Consider the following 18,857-nt stretch of genomic DNA (forward strand, 5'->3'; position numbering starts at 1 on the left):
GACTTCGATCATGAGAGCCAGCTGATGGAGTTCATGGCATGGATGTGTCTGCTTTCATTAAGATGACAAAACACCTTGCTCATTGAATTTAAACCTGCCTTAATAGCCCTTCAATATGTTGGAGAGAGAAGGATCAAGACAAGCGAGCTCAGGCCCTGGAACTAGAGCATACATTAAACATGACTTGGGTGTTTCAACAATACAAAATGAGTACTCTGCCCATAAGTGGTTGCTCATTTGCACCATTCAGCTTGCGATGACTGTCAGGCAATGGAACCATTAATATTCTACTCACCCGTATGGATTTTGGAATCTGGGATAATAATTATTACCTTACAAAACCCAGTCTTGAAACGTTGCCAAGGCAAGTTCCTTCCTTGCAGTTAGCGAGGAGACAGTTGTTGTGCACACTGTCTTGAGTGGGCATTGTGGGCTGCTTGTGAGCCTGCTGTCAGAAGTTCTTAAGACCTGAGACTGCCCTGCGGAGAGTCAAAAGGCCGCTAACTACTTATCTTTCCCAGTGTTACGTCTGGACCGGGATGGGAGGCTGATGGACAAGTAGCCTCTCCTTCTTCCAACTGGGGTAATACAAGAGATTTGATCTTCTGCCTCTCACGTAAATAATAACATACAGAGGGTTATGTATCATCTCTCCTGCACCTTGCTCTACATTGCTCCTGGAATGATGCTTCATCATGACATTATTAGTGGAGAGGGAGGGAAGATGGTGCATAGGAGAACTGATGCATTCAACAGCAGGAAGACAATGGGTGATGTTTTTTGTTTATTTGTTTTAAAAAGCCACTCTTGGTAATCTGCCTCCCAGCGGTTTCTGATAATCCCTCCTCCCAAGAGAAATCACCCAAATTGCTGCCTCCACTCTCCCAGCCTGCAGATGAGACTGCAAAAATTTAAGAATTTCTTCACCCAGACTTAATCTATATATCCCTATCAATGTGCATGGTGCCAGGGCTGGCTCTACCATTGGGCAGAATGAGATAGCTGCCATGGGCAGCAGATTTTGGGTGTCATGAAAGGGCAGCAAATGTGCAGCTCTTCTATTTGTTGTTACTGTGTGTTTGTTGCCAGGATTTGGGAGAGGTGCTGGTGGGATTTTCTGCCAAAATAACTTGGCTGGCTTTGGCTTGGAGGTGGGGCACTTGATGCTTGGCCACAAGCAGCAAAATGTCTTGGGCCAGCCCTGTATGGTGCTGTATATAGTGGGGCTGTTGTTCACACCACATGCTAAGCACACTCAGGGGTTTATTTATTTATCTATTACATTTATATACCGCCCCATAGCTGATGCTCTCTGGGCGGTTTAAAAAAGTTAAAAACAGTAAACATTAAAAAGTATACAAAAGCGTGGGTTGTTTTGAACTATGGGTTGTTTGTGGAACTGTGGGTTAGTGTGTTGTCTGAATGCAGCACGTTTTCCATAGGGTGGGTTATAATGTCTGAATGCAGCCAGGGTGGCTAGTGAACCATGCAGTGTGGCTTGTTAACCACCCTGAACAACCCAACAACAAATCATGGGTTCTCCAGGTGGCTTGTTGGAGAAAAATAAGCCACACTACATGGTTAACAAACCATCCTGGCTGCATTTAGACAACATGCTAACCCACAGTTTAACAAACAACCCACGGTTCAAAACAACCCACACCCAACCATTGAGTGTGAGTTAGCATGCTATGAGAACCTTGTTTGGTTCATCAATATTATGATCTATTGAAAAGGGATACATATCTACTGAATTTAGTAATTTATGAGCATTTGTACCATTGTTATTATCATTCAGAGTGATTTCTATGTATATTGATATTATTATTTGTGAACCTTACAATCACTGGCAGCATTATATTTAATTTTATTATCATACATTTTATGGCCCCCTTGATCTGGGTAGCGCTTTCAGTTGAGGGTCTTCCTCTTTTTGTTTTGTACACGAGTAGACCAGACCTCTCTGTGGGGTTGGTGCTCGTATTTTAGAAAATTCCATCACACACAACAGCCCAGATGTCACCGTTCCGCAGCCGAGTGTCCATTCTTTATTTTGAATTCTTCCTCGGCCAATCTTCAGGCAGAAGGCCAAAAGAAAGACTTTTGTAGGAAGCATATTCAGTGCTGCAGGGGTGCGTGGGTGTGTTGGTGCCAGCTCCGCTGAGCCCAGCAGAGTGTGTGTCTGTGTTTTAGCTGTTGCATTTCCTTAGTGTGAACCCTGATCTATGAATAGGAATTGTTGTGAACATGGCAAACAAATGCCTGCAGCAGTGCTCAGAATGGCTCCTTGCAACCCTTCGGAGGTGTGACTGGAGCAGCTTTGGCAGCGATGACAGATGGGGGCGGTGCGGGAGATGGGGGGTGAGCGGGAAGCAGGAAGTTGCTTCTCTGTCTCCCTGCAGGGGAGACGCAAACATTATTTTTTCAGAGGAGATGGAGAAGCGCCTGAAAAGTACCCACAGAGTGTTTGTGCTTCTTGCTTCCTGCATCTTTGTCCCATCTAAAGCTGCGCTGCAGAAGCAGTTACCGATTTAAATCTATGCGGGGCTACATCAGGAAAGAGAACATTTAAGAGGAAAAGAATTCTGAGCAGAACGTGGGTTGTTGTCTAGTCTGGGCTAGTGGGAAACCTAACGTAAGGCACCATCTTTGTACATCTGTAGGTTCCTTTACCGCAGGGCCAGACAACCTGGTGCCCTCCAGATGCCTTAAAAAAGGTGTGGTTTCGATATGGGCTGTGATGTGATGTATCAGGTGGGCAAACCTATTGTAGCTCAGCACATCTTTACTATAAATGTTGTGGTGGGAGTTGTGGAACATTTTTTCCATCAAAACATTCAGAGGATTGCATCCAAAATCGCCCAATGGTGGGTAAAGACCAGCGCACAGAAATGAGGACGTTTTTTCCCTTTGTTTACTTCCTAAATAAATATCCACGTGTAATTAGGCAAGATGGATTCACTTCTCTCAATGACAGGATACGACAGCAACTTTCAGACACAATCATTCTTGGCCTAAATGCTTTATAAATTATTTGTTCCACTTCCCTTTTCTTCCTATGCTTTCTTAGGCTCATGGAATCAGCAAGAGAAATGACCAGGGAGTCTTTACCTATCAAATGCCTTGAAGCAGTTATCCTGGGGATGTATCCTTTTTGACCACATGTTCAGACTTCCTTTTAAAATGAAAGTGGTACTCGAATTGCCTATGCTTTTGGGATGCTGTGTAATAACACCAGCCAAAGGTAAGTTAAAATAGAGCAGTTGATTGCTGGATGAAAGCTAAGATTCCTTTTCCATAAAGTTTGAAACACATCTGTTGGAACTTTATAGATGTCACAGAGCAATCATATGTCCCTAGACAGCATCTCAAGGACTATAGGATTGTCTAGAAAAACCCCTCCAAGAACCCAAAGGCTGTCGGTACACCCTATTTACCCCCAAGATGGCTGCCCAGTAGCAGTGTGTCGGTTATACGATGGAGCAGGTAACTCATAGCCACCACAGGGGCTTTCCCCAAAACTGCCCCTGAAGTCAGTCACAGACTTACTGGAACTTTTTCCTTCGCTCCGAGGTCACAACTGTGTTTCCACCGTCACCCAGTGATGACCTCGCATGCCGGGGGTGTTCTGGGGGAAGACCGAGGCCTGCCTGGAGCGTGGGAAGGCAGGGCTGAGGGTGTGCTCCATGAGCCCAGTGGCCGCTGGAAAGCCTTCACTCCCTCCTGCCATGGGGATTAACTCCTCCCATCCTGCAGCTGTGATGTTGTGGGGGCTTTAAGGAATGTGCCACCGTAAAGACACCCCCCTAGTCAGAGCTCCGACCTCAGAGGGTTTTTCTGATGCCAGAGTACACCTCCTGGCTCTGTCCCACCACTGTGGAGGTTTATGAGGTTGAAAATGGGTGTTTGGTGGGTGGGGGAGGCCAGTGGGTGGGGAGGGAGTGGCCAAGGATCCAAGAGGTCCTAAGCCATCTCAGCCCCCAATCATGCCCCTGGCACAAAGGGGAAGTTAGACGGATTCTGAGGCCCATCTAGCAGAAATTCCCAGCAAATTTTATTTGTTTATTTATTTATTGCACTTATATACCGCTCCCATAGCTGGGGCTCTCTGGGCGGTTTACAGAAATTCTAAAATTAAGATAAAAACGAGTATACAAAATTTAAAATTCTAAAACACAAAACATACACACATAAAGCATTAAAAACAGTTTAAAAAACTAAACATGTGGATGATTAAGATGTGCCGCCATATGCCTGGGCAAAGAGGAAAGTCTTAACCTGGTGCCAGAAAGATAGCAGCGTTGGTGCCAGGCGAGCCTCGTCAGGGAGATCATTCCATAGTCTGGGGGCCACCACTGAAAAGGCCCTATCCCTTGTTGCCACACTCCGAGCCTCTCTTGGAGTAGGCACCCGGAGGAGGACCTTAGCTGTTGAACGTAGTGAACGGGTATATTCACGTCAGGGGAGGCGTTCCGTCAGGTATTGTGGTCCCAAGCTGTGTAAGGCTTTATAGGTCAAAACCAGCACCTTGAATTGGGCTCGGAAACATACAGGCAACCAGTGCAAGCAGACCAGAGCAGGTGTTATATGGTCAAACCTTCTGGTTCCCGAAATCAATCAATCAGTATTTATTTATTTATTGAAATTAATTCAATAAATAAATAAAACTAATACTAATAAAGCCATTGTCAGTCCTCCTGCCCTGTCAGCAAGAGCCCAGCAAGGCTTTGGGTGGACAGAGCCTCTGAGATCAGAGCTTTCCATTGTTTGGGCTCCTTGCCCATAGGATTGCCCTGTCAATTGAGTTTTTGTAGGTATAAAGGGGTTCTTATCAAAGTAAAGTGGGGAATGCAAGGGAAAATTCACAATTTCATATTTATTATTGAACAATTTTTACCCCACTTTTCCTCTGCCAAAAAGAATTGTTCAAAGCAGCTTACAAAACACAGAAGCATAAAAATCAGATCCTTAAAACACATGTACAATAAGCTAAAAGCAGCAGCAAAGACAAATGCACGCACACGCACACAAAGGTCCATCCGACAAGCGTTTTACTGCATGCTCGTTACTGGGCACTCACGGATTACTCACATGACGTTGTTTGCCTCTCGCCCGTCTTCCACCCCTTCTGGCTTTCGTTGTGCTGCAACACCCAGCCCCCCAGAGAAAGTCCAGTTGTTGCTCTCTCCTACCGAACTGAATGGGGCTAATTCAGAGAAGGGACGGAAGCTGCGTGTTTTACCTAGATGTGAAGGGCTTACACACACACACACACACTTCCATCATGCATATTATTCTAAGTAACATCAAATTATTCAGGGTAGAAAAGTAAAGGTTTCAGCCCCAAAACATCCAGGGTGGCATTGGTTCAGTTACTGTCTCTCAGTATAATCTACTTTACAGGGTTGATGTAGGATAAAATGGGTGGAGATAGAACCACATACCTTGCCTTGAACTCCATGGAAGAAGAGCAGCATATAAGTGTTTAATCATCCCAACAACAACTTTCCTGTCCATGCTTAGTTTTTGAAAAATCAATTTCTCTTACAATTTACAAAACCTTCCCTCATCTGATCACCTAAAGAGGATTGTTATTTACTACAGGCAACCAAGCCAGTGGCAATGTACAAGCCTGATTCAGAATCAGCACAGTATTAGCATTTTCCTTCCTTCCTCGATGTCAAGATCATGACTGAGCTTCCTGAGTTCCTTTCCTTCGGCACAAATAAGATACATCCCATATTTACTTCTGTGCACCGTGACAAGCCTCACCACTGCTTGTATTTGGGTTAATCTCAAGCCGAACAGCAGTACTCCGTTTATGTATTATTATTATTATTATTATTTTAACTGGAACATCCCAAGCACCAAGCAGATTAGCGAGATGTCCTTTTAATCAGGCCGCTTGACAGCTTGCACTGTCAGCTTTTACAAGTGAAAAATCACTTCGGTAATCTCTCTTGGTTTGTCGAATTAGGTTTCAGAGTACTCCCGTCCTGCTTGATGCCTCTTGAAATGCTGCTACGTGGTAGGTGGAGAAGCAATTCATTACAAGTGTTGGCTGAGGGAGCAGCTCTTAAATGCTTAGGAGAATCGCTCCCACTGCTGTGTGGGATGTTAGACTCTCAGCAAAGAGAGCTGCTGGATATATATATCCAGCTTCAGTGGAGTTTTCCAAAGGGATCCAGATAGCTTCCTGGCACATTCTGTCTGCTGCCTTTGCCCAAAGAAACTCTCCCTTAATCACAACCCTCTTATTGATTGATTGATTGCATTTATATACCACCCCATAGCCAAAGCTCTCTGGGTGGTTTACAGAAGTTAACAGAAAATGCAAAGACTGCGCTGAATATACCAAAATTAAAGATGGGAAAAGAAGCAGGTGCTGGAGAAGGAGGACACTGGGAAAATAAACAATTGAATGTCAAATGGAAAAGGTGCCTGCCACGACACAGGCTCTGAACACCAGACCTCACGTCTGCCACCACTTATTATGGGGCGACACAGGCTTTGAACAACAGACCCGGCCGAGGCTACTCCCTGCTCAAGCCAAGCACCACCGCTTGATACGCCTGAGGCAAGGGATAAAGCCCACCTTCCTCCAAACTATGTGGAGAAAGGGGTTTAAAATGGAGAAGGATTTTAATATATATAATATAATGCGCTGTGAGTTATATCTGCTTAGGTGAATGATTGTCAGAGTGGGTGTTAAATGTGTAAACTTAAGATGATAAATGCCAAACAGACACGTGGGACTTTTGTGGTAGTTTAAAAACAAAACAATCAAAATTTATTTTTAAAAGTTCATAAGCTTTGTTTCAAATAACAACATTTAAAAACCTTTTTGAAACCTTTCATACAATCTGGTCACTCATTCACATTCACGCTTTCCTTTTTCTCACACAATCACTCTTGAACTTTCTTTATTATCAGTATTGATTAATATACTTCCACTACGTGCACACCACACTCTAAAGACACCACTCACTACACTGACTCTCAAATTTCCCAGAATTTAAGTACCATAAACACAGAGAGCACTACAGACTCTAAGAGTCCCTAACAAGTCTCCCTGAAAAGTTTCCCTGAAAAGAACAAGAACAAGAACTCTCAACCCCCTCAGTCATGCCCTTATATATCACTCCTCCCCCCTCCCAAGACATTCTAACTCCGCCCACTCAGGCCAACATTCTAAAAACCAGACTTACGAACTGCAGACATACATTTGGAATTGACTTGTGGGGTGTAACGCCACAGTAACCGATGCAAAGAAATAAATAGCTGAGGCCATCTGTTTCTGTAGAAAAAGAATAGTATGGGTGGTTGAATGCCAGACAGAAACGCTAAGATGGCAATAGGGCATTATAATAATCCAAAGGAACATTATAATAATCCAAAGGAGACTCAATAAGAAAATGGACCAGTGGATGGGTAGAATCAACAGGCAGAAAAGAACACATGTCTGTGCCATCCCTCCTAATCCTGAGTTCTTCAGATGTGTTGGACTTCAGAGACCAGAAGCCCCCAGCCTTGCCCATCCAATTTTGGCACATTGAGTCTTCCAGGGTTCTCTTGATATTTGTGGACTGTGGGCGAATCCACATGACCATGTTTCAATCCCCCAGCCCTTGTAGAGGTTAGTCATGCTGTCAGGGAAGGACTTTGGGGCAGAAGTCAGGGCTCCGCTCAGCAGAATGAACGGGTGAGCCGCCAAACACAGCAAGGTGGGCTCAACACATTTTGAACTAAGTGAAGCAATATTTTATTTTTTTAAATTCTGTGCCACCCTTCACCTGTAAAAGTGGGTTCCAGGGTAGTGCGCAAAGACAAAACAAAACAACAACATTAAAACACGATCAAACAAACTATAAAAATTAGAGGGAGAAAGGAACAACTCATCAGCCTTTTAACACCATAACACAGTGTTAAAAATCAGCTAAAATATCTGGGCAAATAAAACTATTTCAGCTTGACGCCTAATACGCAACATTGATGCCAGGAGAATATCCCTCTGGAGAGCATTTCAGAGTCAGGCCCCACCACTAAAAAGGTCCTCTCCACTGTGCCTTCATCATACACTTCTCTTACTGAAGGCATTAAGGATGATGGGAGCTGTAGTCCAACACATCTGGAAATACCAAGTTGAGGAAAGCTGATTTAATGTATTGATTAAATTTGCAAATGGGGAAAAACAATATTTCTGGAGCAAGAACTATATGTCTTTGTTTTATAAAGATGCACAGATGTATTGTAGTAACACATCTGAAGAGTCTTTCTTCCTGTGCATCACAGAAGGGAGAATACCTCTAAACTGGTGCTTGCTGCACTTGTATTAATATATCTATATCTTTAGAACCTGCCATCCAGTTAATCAGGAGCACCTTATAAGGCTGCAATCCTACACACACTTACCTGGGAGTAAGCTCCATTGAACTCAGTAGGACTTAATTCTGGGTAAACATGCTAGGATTGCACTGTCAGCTGATTATATATGTCTTTAAAAATAGGTTCAGTGCTCCAACCCTTCAGCGCAGTGAAGAGAAAAGCTTTACCTGCCGAATTTATGTTTGTTATGTGAACGTTAAAGATACAGGACTAGGAAAAAAGAAAAAGAGGCTGTCGTTAGTCACTGACTTGCACTTGGTATGTAAGCTTCCTGTGCCAGAAGGTTACTTTGCCTGTCAGTTGTTTCTGTGGTATGTGATAGTAAGCATAGCCTTCCTCCAAAGACTTTTTAAAAAATCTCCTGGCTAGAATGTAATGAGATTAAATTGCAGCATCTTGGAGACCTGATGGCTTGATGAATGTGACAGAGGGGGTAGGTGGCTGTAGGGGACAGCTGTTGGGATGGAACAAAGAATCAAGTGAAGTTAAACTCTTTTGTATTGCCAGGAACAAGTGCAATAGATCAGTTCAGTGTAAGAAAATTTTTGATGGATGCTAACAAATGCGTAGCAGCTGTAGGGGTCAGTTACATAGAAGAAGAAACACAAGAGGCTTTAGAAGGATACTGTGATTTCAGTTTGACATTTACTAATCTTAATGTAACCTCAAAGCAGCATAGCAAATCAAACTGTTAATTTGTAAAGTGATGTAATGAGTGTAAAATTAAAATGTTTCTCTAGGAAGTCATACCAGTATTGATAGTGGTACTGCCCTGGAAATGTTGAATTGAAGGGCAGTATAGAAATGTTTTAATATCTATCTATCTATCTATCTATCTATCTATCTATCTATCTATCTATCTATCTATCTATCTATTTATCTATCTATAGGCAGGATGTACACTACTACCGTATTTCTTCGATTCTAAGATGCCATCGATTGTAAGACGCACACTAATTTCAGTACCACCAACAGAAAAAAAGCTTTGATTCTAAGAAATAATAAACGCACCCACGATTCTAAGACGCACCCTGTTTTTAGAGATATTTATATGGGGAAAAAGTGCGTCTTAGAATCGAAGAAATACGGTACTTTATAACAGTTTATAATGGTATTGACCATGTTGGGGTCCATGACACATTCCATATACTGTTCTTAAACTGGTTTCAAAGTGTTATATCCTGCTTGGTGTAGATCTGGCCTCACTTTGATGGCTGAACCACTGTTTACATATGGTTAATTGATAAGAAATAACAAAAGTAATGAGTAATGATGTTTTGGGAATTTGGTACCAGGTAATGTCATCATTTTGATGTGATAGATTTGATGTCTAGTTGTGACCAGGATCTGGCTTGTAGGTTTAACAATGTCTTTAAGTGACAGGTGGAGAGAGGTGCAGTTTTGTAGAGCCATGGCTTATCCCATGAGATCCTCATTGCAGGTGGTCCTCTAGTCTGCTTAAAGGATCAGTAAGGGCACAGTGCGTGTGTCTCTAGGCGGGTGGGTGGATGAGTTTGTTCTGACTCTATACTGTTAGCTTCACCCTACCCTGTGCCTGTTTACCCTACCCAGTGCCTGTTTGCATTCTCTTTCCTTCCTTATTGTTTACTACAACTTTATTAGATTGTAAGCCTATGCGGCAGGGTCTTGCTATTTACTGTGTAATCTGTACAGCACCATGTACATTGATGGTGCTATATAAATAAATATAATAATAATAATAATAATGATGATGATGATTACCAACACTGTCAAGCCTCATGACACTTGCAGCAAATAAATTGTCACTAATTTACCCTAAAATGATATTTTGTGGCGTCATACTTGGCATCGGTCCATACCAATTAGGGATGTTGTAGAAATCTGCAGTGGATTCAGATGAGTTTAGATTTCTGTGGATTCAGCAATAAACCAGCTTTTTCCAAGTTGCATGGATTCTGTGGACTTGTGGACTATTTTTTTTTTTTAAAAAAAAAAACTTTTTGGGGGGATCTGTGCAAATGTGCGCTTGTACAAGTGGAACGGAATCCTTGTACATTTCTAAAAATAATAATAATCAATTCCATCAATGAACGGACCCCATGGAACGAAAGACACCTGACAATCTGCAAAATAGGGAGCGAATGGATTTAACAAAATCTGTACACCAGGCTCCCTGACAGATTTTTTGTGAACTGCCCAGAGATCTTTGGCTATTGGGTGGTATAGAAATGCAATAAATAAGTAAATACATCTCTAAAACCAAACAGTGGTCATGCAGATATTGTTTTGGGTAAATGTTTGCTGAGAAGTGCCTCCAGGAGGTTGCCTTCATGGCACTGCTTTGGCGACGCTTTAGAGAAACCCCCATGGTTTTGCTGCTGCGGAATATGGGGCGGATAATCCACCTGGCGGGAGGGAGCATGGGTTTTCTGGCGGCCATCCGAGTACTTGAGCCCGCCCTCTACCCAGCTTCCGGCGACCAATCAGTGGTTGCCATCTGCCCGGGAACGCCCCCAGCTCAACAACGGAGCGAGATCACGTGGTAGAAGGACTGTGCTGATCTTGCTTCAAGGGAGAAAAGTCGGGGCACGTCCGCAACTTTTTAAATGCGGAGCTTCGGGGGAAGGTCCCGTGGTGACTGCGAGTTGGCGGCTGTTCAGACAGCTCTTAGGTTTCAGCGGCTTTCTTGCACCTGAGGAATGCGGAAGGAAGAACAGCTCATATTTGTGTGCGAATGGCATGCAAGGTATATTTTTCGCAGTTGGATTCTGTGCCACTTCAGTGATATAAAGCCTTTTGTTTAGAATTGAATTCTTTATCCTCCTCCCACCCAGGTTACTTTGCCGGCAATTATCCTGGCTGGGAGCCTGGGTCAGTATGAAATATAGTGTATAATCTCAGTAGGGAAATAAAGGACCCCAGGCATTTAAACATCTCCATCACCTGTAGGGTAGTGGGGGGGGGGAGAGGGAGGAGGCGGAAAGAGAAAAGGGGAGTGACCCACACGCTTTTGGATCTGGCCCTGCCCATGGCTGGCTTTTGCCCCACTCACCAGGCTCCCTGACAGATTACACCCAAAGGAATGAGGCCGCAGATAGAACACAGTTGCCCACCCCTGGACTGAAGCTAGATAATATAAGACTGGATGGACCAGTGGTACGACACAGTATCAGGCATCATCATATGAGAATCCTCTGTGACACAGAAAGCATTTCCCTCCGTCAAAAGCCTTTGTTTGCCGCCTTGACACCAGCCTTGCCAGATACTTAACCAATGGGCAGCCTTCGGTGGAACGATTCCCAATCAGCTTTAAATCCCACTTCTCAGGGAACAATTTTCATCACGTGGTGCTGGGAATTTATTTCAATGGCCGATATGGATCACTGGGCATGAGCCGAAGATCGGAGCTGATGGACAAACCTTTGGTCTTTCGAACTCTCAGTGACCTCATCTTCGAATTTGAAGAGTCCTATAAAAAGTACTTGCACTCAGTTAAAAAAGTGAAAATTGGATTGTATGTCCCCCATGAGCCACACAGCTTTCAACCCATCGAGTGGAAGCAGTTGGTGCTCAACGTATCGAAGATGATGCGGTCGGAGATAAGGAAGGAGTTGGAGAAATATGCCAGGGATATGAGAATGAAGGTATGTGCCATTTCTGTGATGTCTGGGGAGGGAAGGAGGGAGGAACTGTGTGTGTAAGGGAGAGAGACAGAGGTCTTGTTCACACATATAGAGCTCCACCACACCAAGCTAAAATCCCGCATCCTTACCAGGGCTTCTTTGCAAGATAAAGATCGGCTCCTTTACCCAGGTGGACACATGCTTTTAAACGAGGTCCCGCTTCTTGGTAAATTCTATGTTTTCTATATACTTCATAATACAGTCACTAGATGGTACTGCATTTATTTTAGAAGATCCTTGTTTATCAGATTGTCTCCAATCTTTTTGAAAGCGGGTTAAAGGGGGAAAAGCATGGGAGACGTTCTGGAGGTTGACGATGATGTGTAAAGGACCCTCAAACTTCTGTGAGCATGCAGTAAATCACTTGTTTAGAAATGTTCATAGTAACTTATGGCCCTGCCGGCGCTGCATTGCTTGGAAAAAGTTTTGAGCAAAGCACCTTCCCATGTGGTTCAGCTGATTTTGTCCATGATTGATTGATTGCATTTCTATACTGCCTATTAGTTAAAGCTCTCTGCATGGTTTACAAGACAAAGTTTAAAAGCATAAAATAGAATTACATAATGTAAAACCTTAAGTTTTAAACAGCATGAAACAAAAGTAGGAACCAAGATAAAAGTTAACAGCAGTGCAAAGATCTAAAAAAAGTCAGTTTTTTAAAAAACACCTGAAGGGCTACAGGATGTAAGAGAATCTGGTACAGTTCAGTCCCTGCATATGTGGCCTTCCAGTTCAAATGTTATAAAACCTTTTTCCTTATTAAGTACCTCCCTGGTTTGATCCTTCTACTAAGCCTCAAGTGTACAGACAGTAGATTTTAAATATTGCTCTTCCTAAATTTTGAAAGCTTATCCTCTTCTGACTGCTCAGGGAGGTGAATTTTTAGCCTGCTACTGTCAGATATGCTGATTTGTAAGGGGGAAACCTCCTCAAGAGATGTGTTTCTCTGGGGGTGGGGGATAAAAATAATTAAAATAAATAGCCTTGATTGGGAATCTATCCTCCCATTAATTAATTAATTATCCTTTAAAACTGCCTAATAAACAAGGCTAAATAATTTGTACTGTGTGCTTATAGTGTTGGACTATGTAGCATTTTCTTTCTTCTTTTTTAAAAAAGCATATGTAATCTATTATTCCTTACTTGTATGGTTTCTGAATTGTCTTAATATTTAAGTTTTTATATTTGCAAAGAAAAAAATATTTTTTAAAATAATAATAACAGCACAACCAGGATAAAATGATAAACAGTTAAAATACTGGGAGAATAAAGCGGTCTTCATCTGGCGTCTAAAAGAGTATACAGTAACGTAGGTGCCAGGCGAACCTCTCTAGGGAGCTCATTCCACAGCCAGGGTGCCACAGCAGAGAAGGCCCTCCTCCTGGTAGCCACTTGCCTCATTTCCTTTGGCAGGAGCTCACGGAAAATGACCCCTGAGGATGACCTTTAGGCAGGGATCACCCCATTAGTCTTCATGTTTCCCAACAATCACTGTGCTTGCAATCTGGTAGGGTTACCCCAGCCCAAGTGCCTTGGAAACACTGTTCCTGATGCGTGTGTAAACTCTTTGAACTGGAGCCCCCTTTATGTCTCGAAATGGAAGTGTGTTCTACCAAAATGAGTGCAATTAGAGTAACAAACAAATTCAGTCCATTATAGGATAAGGAGACCAATCCCAGTTCAAAACAGCCAGTGGCAGATCTATTCAAAGGACCACACGGTGCAGTGACGTCCACCAAATTCATGGAGAAGAAGGCTATCAATGGCTACTAGTCCTGATGGCTATATGCTACCTCCAGTATCAGAGACAAGTTGCTATGTATACCAGTTACCACCAGTTGTCCTGCGTGTGGGTTTCCCACAGGCAGCTGCTTGGCCACTGTGTGAATGGAATGTTGGACTAGGTAGGCCTTTGGCCTGATCCAGTATGGGTCTTCTCATGTTCTTATGACCCTCAAATAGCCCTTAGTCATTTGAGAAGAAAATCTTCAGCTGCATTAAATCACTACTACGTTTAACAGGTCATGACTTATTACAAGCTTAGAAAAAGGTGCATTTTGTCCCTTATCTTAAGGAAAGTGTTTTTCTTAACAAACTCGTGTCTCCCTTTCAGATTTTGAAGCCTGCCCATTCTCCAGTCAAGCAGAGATCCCGAGGGAAGTCCCTATCCCCTCGACGAAGACAAGTCAGCCCCCAGAGGCGGGCCTGCCGACGCGACAAATCGTGAGTATCCTCATGCAAAGCTGTGCACTACTAAGTGGGTCAGATATTGGCAGCGGAGGTGAGCTCTAGTGCCTTTCAGAATTCTCTCGAAGCTTCTCAGGAGTCCTCAAAGAGAAGATCAGTTCTTCATCGCAAGAGTTAAAGCTACAGGAGCCCTGCCCTCTTTTGTATCTGGTCAAGAGGGCAGGGCTCCTGCAACATTAACTGTTGTGATGAAGAGGGTGTGTTCACCAGGTGTTGCATACATACAATGACACCTGTGGAAAATCCCTTTTCCATACAACTGTTAAAGATACAGGAGCCCTGTCCTCTTTTCCATATGGTCACCCTAAAAGTCTTCCCTTCCTTTAAAATAGGGTGCTGAAATAAAGAGAGCCTAGGGGAACCAGGAGTGGATTTTTGTGTGAGAAGACTGTAATAAGTTATGGTCTTGAAGACAAACCATGTGCTTAAGAGGCATGCTGTGCCTTAATTTTATGTCCACCACCAACCCATACCTAGGAGCCATGACTTTGCCAGTAGCTCTTAATGATGGATCTCACAGTTCTGGTAGCAAACAAAGTAGTTCCCGCAAGCCTACAGTCTGGCTACTCCTGTTGTAGGTCACGTGCTGCATTGATGCAGGGTGTATTGAGGCCCAAGAGGCCAAGCCAAGGCCCAGCATTAATGGAATGTGTCCCTAGAACATTGTCCAAGGACCTTCTGCAGCCATGCAGAGAGGTTCCATCATGGACTGGGTAGGGCAGCTGTCCTCAACCTGGTGACCTCCAGTTGTGTTGGACTACAACTAGGTATATTAGAGAAATCCACAACAGATTCAAATGAGTCTGGATTTCTATGAATCCAACCTGCAGTGGACTGGCTTTTTCCAAGTTGTGTGGATTCTGTGGATTTGCCGGGTATTTTTTAATAGGGCTATGCAAGGTTCGGCCTCAGCTTTGGAAGTCTGAGGCTGCGGTGGCCATTTGTCAGAGTAACCACCAGGTCCTGCGCCACCCTTGCATCCAGGGAAGAAAAGCCTACAACTCCCTGCATGCCTTGACAGGGAGGGACGGATCTACCAAGGTTGAGGAGCGACAGGCGCTTATGGCCTTGCCACTGCTGATCCCGGTGGATTGTCCATCCGGCCATGCAAAACCCTGCACAGAAAGGGCCCGGTATTGGAGAGGAGCAGAGGGAAGCTGGCAGCTCTCAGGGGACGTGGGCAGCTGCAGGGTACTCGCGGACCTTGCGGTGAGCTGTGCAGGTTCTCATGGATCGCGCAGTTGGGTGGGTGATCCACCAGGATTAGCAGCGTTGAGTCAATGATAGCCTGTCACTCCCTGACCTTGGTAGGTCCATCCCTCCCTGGCAGAGGCATGCTGGGAGTTGTAGGCTATTCTTTCCTGGATGCAAGGGCTGTGTAGGACCTGGCAGTGACTCGGTGAAATGGCCGTTGAAGCCAAGGTCGAATTTTGCACAGCCCTTATTTTTAAACTTTTTGGGTGGATTCGTGCTAAGGTCCACTTGGGCTAATGCTCAGTTGCGCAAGTGGAACAAATTTTTTGAATATTCCTAAAAAAAATCCTGATTCTGTCAATAAGTGGATGATGGACTGGAAGATGCCTGACAATCTGCAAAACATAGATGGAACGGATTTAACAAAATCTGTATATCCTTAATGACAACCCCTACCTTCCCCAGCCACTGTGGCTGGGGGTGATGGGAGCTGTAGACCAACACAGCTGGGCTAAAAACTCTTCTGTGGTTACAGAAGGCTGACTTAAGAGGTTCCTCAGCAGACAAATGAATAGGGGGAACTTTCCCTGATGGTGGAAAGGTTGAAAAACAGATTCGGTCATAGCTTCATTTTATTTTTCAGCACAGTTAAGTGAAGAAGTTGCCTGGAGTTAAAACTGCTCAAGTTAGTTGACTGTATCTACACTACAGACCTAAAGTAGTTTTAACTGACATGGAACATGACTTAGAGAGGAATATGAAAGGAAGATTAAATGTAGCACACACGGCTTTAAAGTCAAAGGAGATATATCCCACAGCAGACTTTGCTTTCTTGATCTTTTTAGGCAGAAACTGAGTCCTATCCGACTGGCTGGCGTCTTCAGGTATCAAGTGACTTCACAGGTTTTCATAGGGAGAATATTCAGAGGTTTGGAAAAGAGTATATTAGAAAGCATCTGTTTCTAAAATGAGAAATGCCAGGCTGCTCATTTTGCAGTTGTATCATTTAACTGGAAAGCCCATGACGTTGTCACCGCAGTCCCAGAAGCAGGGCTGACACCAGCACCTGGCATCCTTGGGCAGCTGCCAGGGGCCGAGCACCACGTGTGGGCCCACTGCTGAGACCTGTCCCAGGCCTCCTTTTAATTTTTTTTCTGGCCTAGTTCTCCAAGAAGTGTAGAGCAGCTGGACCTAGCAAACCGTTTGATTTCCCACAATGCCCCTGACATAGAGCATTGCTGCAAATTTAAAGGGTGACTAAACCCAACTCTGCCACCACAGCCCGGTAAATCAACCAGGGACCACTGACAGAGGAGGAGGATTGCCAGATTACATTTCCCCCAGATATTTGGGTGTTGGTTGTGTCTGTGCAGAGGTGAGGAAGAGGCATGTTCAAAAGCACTTTTCTTAATTATATGTTCCAGGGCTTGGAACATATGGTTTATACCTTGGTTTATACTGGAATAAGTTTGAAAGGTCCCAAGCCCTGTCTCAAATTAAGCCAACCCTGCATAAAATTTAACCCCCATGTTGAATGCAGTACACTGGTTGTGTATCATAGTCTAGCAGATCCTTGACACACACGTACACTGATCCTGCAGTGTTTGCAGTCTGGGAAGCCTGAATAACATTCGATTGAGGTTTATTGAGCCTCTAGAACAGCTGTCCCAAACCTGATGCTCTCCAGATGTGTTGGACTATAACCATGCCGGCTAAGGATGATAGGGGATGTAGTACTACACATCCAGAAGATACCAGATTGGAGATGGCTGCTCTAGTGAGCCATCATTCGTGACTAGTGGGCTGCAATTGACTTGGTGGGTGGCAGAGTTATATCAGATATATGGACAGTGTGGTGTAGTGGCTAAAGTGTTGGACTGGGAGTCGGGAGATCCAGGTTCTAGTCCCCACTTGGCCATGGAAGCTCACTGGATGACTTTGGGCCAGTCACATACTCTCAGCTCAACCTACCTCACAGGGTTGTTGTTGTGAGGATAAAATGGAGAGGAGGAGGATTATGTACACTGCCTTGTATTCCTTGGAGGAAAAAGGTGGGATATAAATGCTATTATTATTATTATTATTATTATTATTATTATTATTATTATTATTAATAATAATAATAATAATAATAATAATAATAAAGCCTAACTTGGATGTTAGAATTTGCGAGCAGAATTTCAAAGTAATGACTCCAAGCCTCAGTTAAAATGTTCTTCGGTTTATCAGATTAATTCTCTTACGTCTCCACCTTATCCACCCAGTTACAGGCATGTTGGTGCCCTGCTAAATTATCCTGTGATAACAATGCCCTGTTGGCATCGAATGTTTGTTTCATTGACTCATTTTGGTGTTTTTTCAGCGTTGGCAGCACCTTGGGGCTTGGATTAATTTTAGAGTGGACTCTTCATTGAACTTTGCTTTTAATACTATAAGGGCACAATCTTATGCATGTTTAGACAGAAAAAAGTCCTACAATTCCCAACATTCCCCAGCCAGCCATTCTGTCTCCCCATAGTCAAGCAGGTCACTAACCAGGTAACCTGTGTGCCTCCTCAGTCTGCTGTCCAGATGTTCATGGTTGATGTGCAACTTTAAGGTCCATGCACTGCCTCTTTAAGGTTCTTTGACTTTAAACCAGACTTGGATTGGACAGCCCATTAAATAGAGAACCCCTTCTATAGAGGACTGTCCTCTTCCAGCTTTCCAAAATAGAGATCTCCTCTGTTAAGGACACCTGGCCACTCTAAAGACATCTTCTTCATGCACATCTGCCCAAACCTTTCCTCATCTGAGACCCTACTCTGGGTCTTTTCACCATCTGAAAGTTGGCGGGTAGTTACCGGAAAGCAGGCCTTGCAAGCCCCAGTGCCTCAAATATGGAATACCTTCCTCAGAGAAGTCCACCTAGCACCAACTTTGATTGGTGCTAGGTGGACTTCTTTGCCACCAGGGAAAGGCTTTTTTTTTATTTGCTCAGTCATATAGTGTTCAGCTTTGTTGGATTTTAGTAGTTTAGGCTGCAGTTTCTGTGCTTTTCGTTGTACGATGTTATTGTATTTGTTTTTTATATTTGTATTGTATATTTGTATTGAAAGTAGTTTATACATTTTATTTATTTATTTTACAATATTTTTAAGCTGCCCTGTAACAGAGTCTTTGTAGCAGTTCACAAAAAGAAATAAAACAATTTAAATTTCAATAACAATAAAAACAATGATAAAAGAATAACACGGAATAAAAATGCAAGTCGTGACTGTAAAAGCTGAGAGAGAGTAAACATCCTGACAAAATAGAAAAAGTGTTCACATGCTGCCAAAATGACACCAAAATAGATGCTGGATGAGTCTCTCTCTGGTAGTCACC

The 18,857-nt window shown here is 43.5% G+C and overlaps 1 protein-coding gene across 1 annotated transcript in view; it reads left to right on the top strand.

Annotated features, from left to right (window-relative positions):
• The window catches only part of VASH2 (vasohibin 2), a 42,853-nt gene that overhangs the window by 13,147 nt on the left and 10,849 nt on the right, over window positions 1–18,857 (top strand). Inside the window, exons 4-6 of the mRNA XM_063125574.1 lie at window positions 3,071–3,145; window positions 11,630–12,011; window positions 14,164–14,273. Of these exons, the coding sequence (XP_062981644.1) occupies window positions 3,071–3,145; window positions 11,630–12,011; window positions 14,164–14,273 (567 nt within the window). The remainder of the gene's footprint in view (window positions 1–3,070; window positions 3,146–11,629; window positions 12,012–14,163; window positions 14,274–18,857) is intronic.

The sequence above is a fragment of the Elgaria multicarinata genome, chromosome 4 (genome assembly GCF_023053635.1).
Source record: "Elgaria multicarinata webbii isolate HBS135686 ecotype San Diego chromosome 4, rElgMul1.1.pri, whole genome shotgun sequence".
NCBI lineage: Eukaryota > Metazoa > Chordata > Lepidosauria > Squamata > Anguidae > Elgaria > Elgaria multicarinata.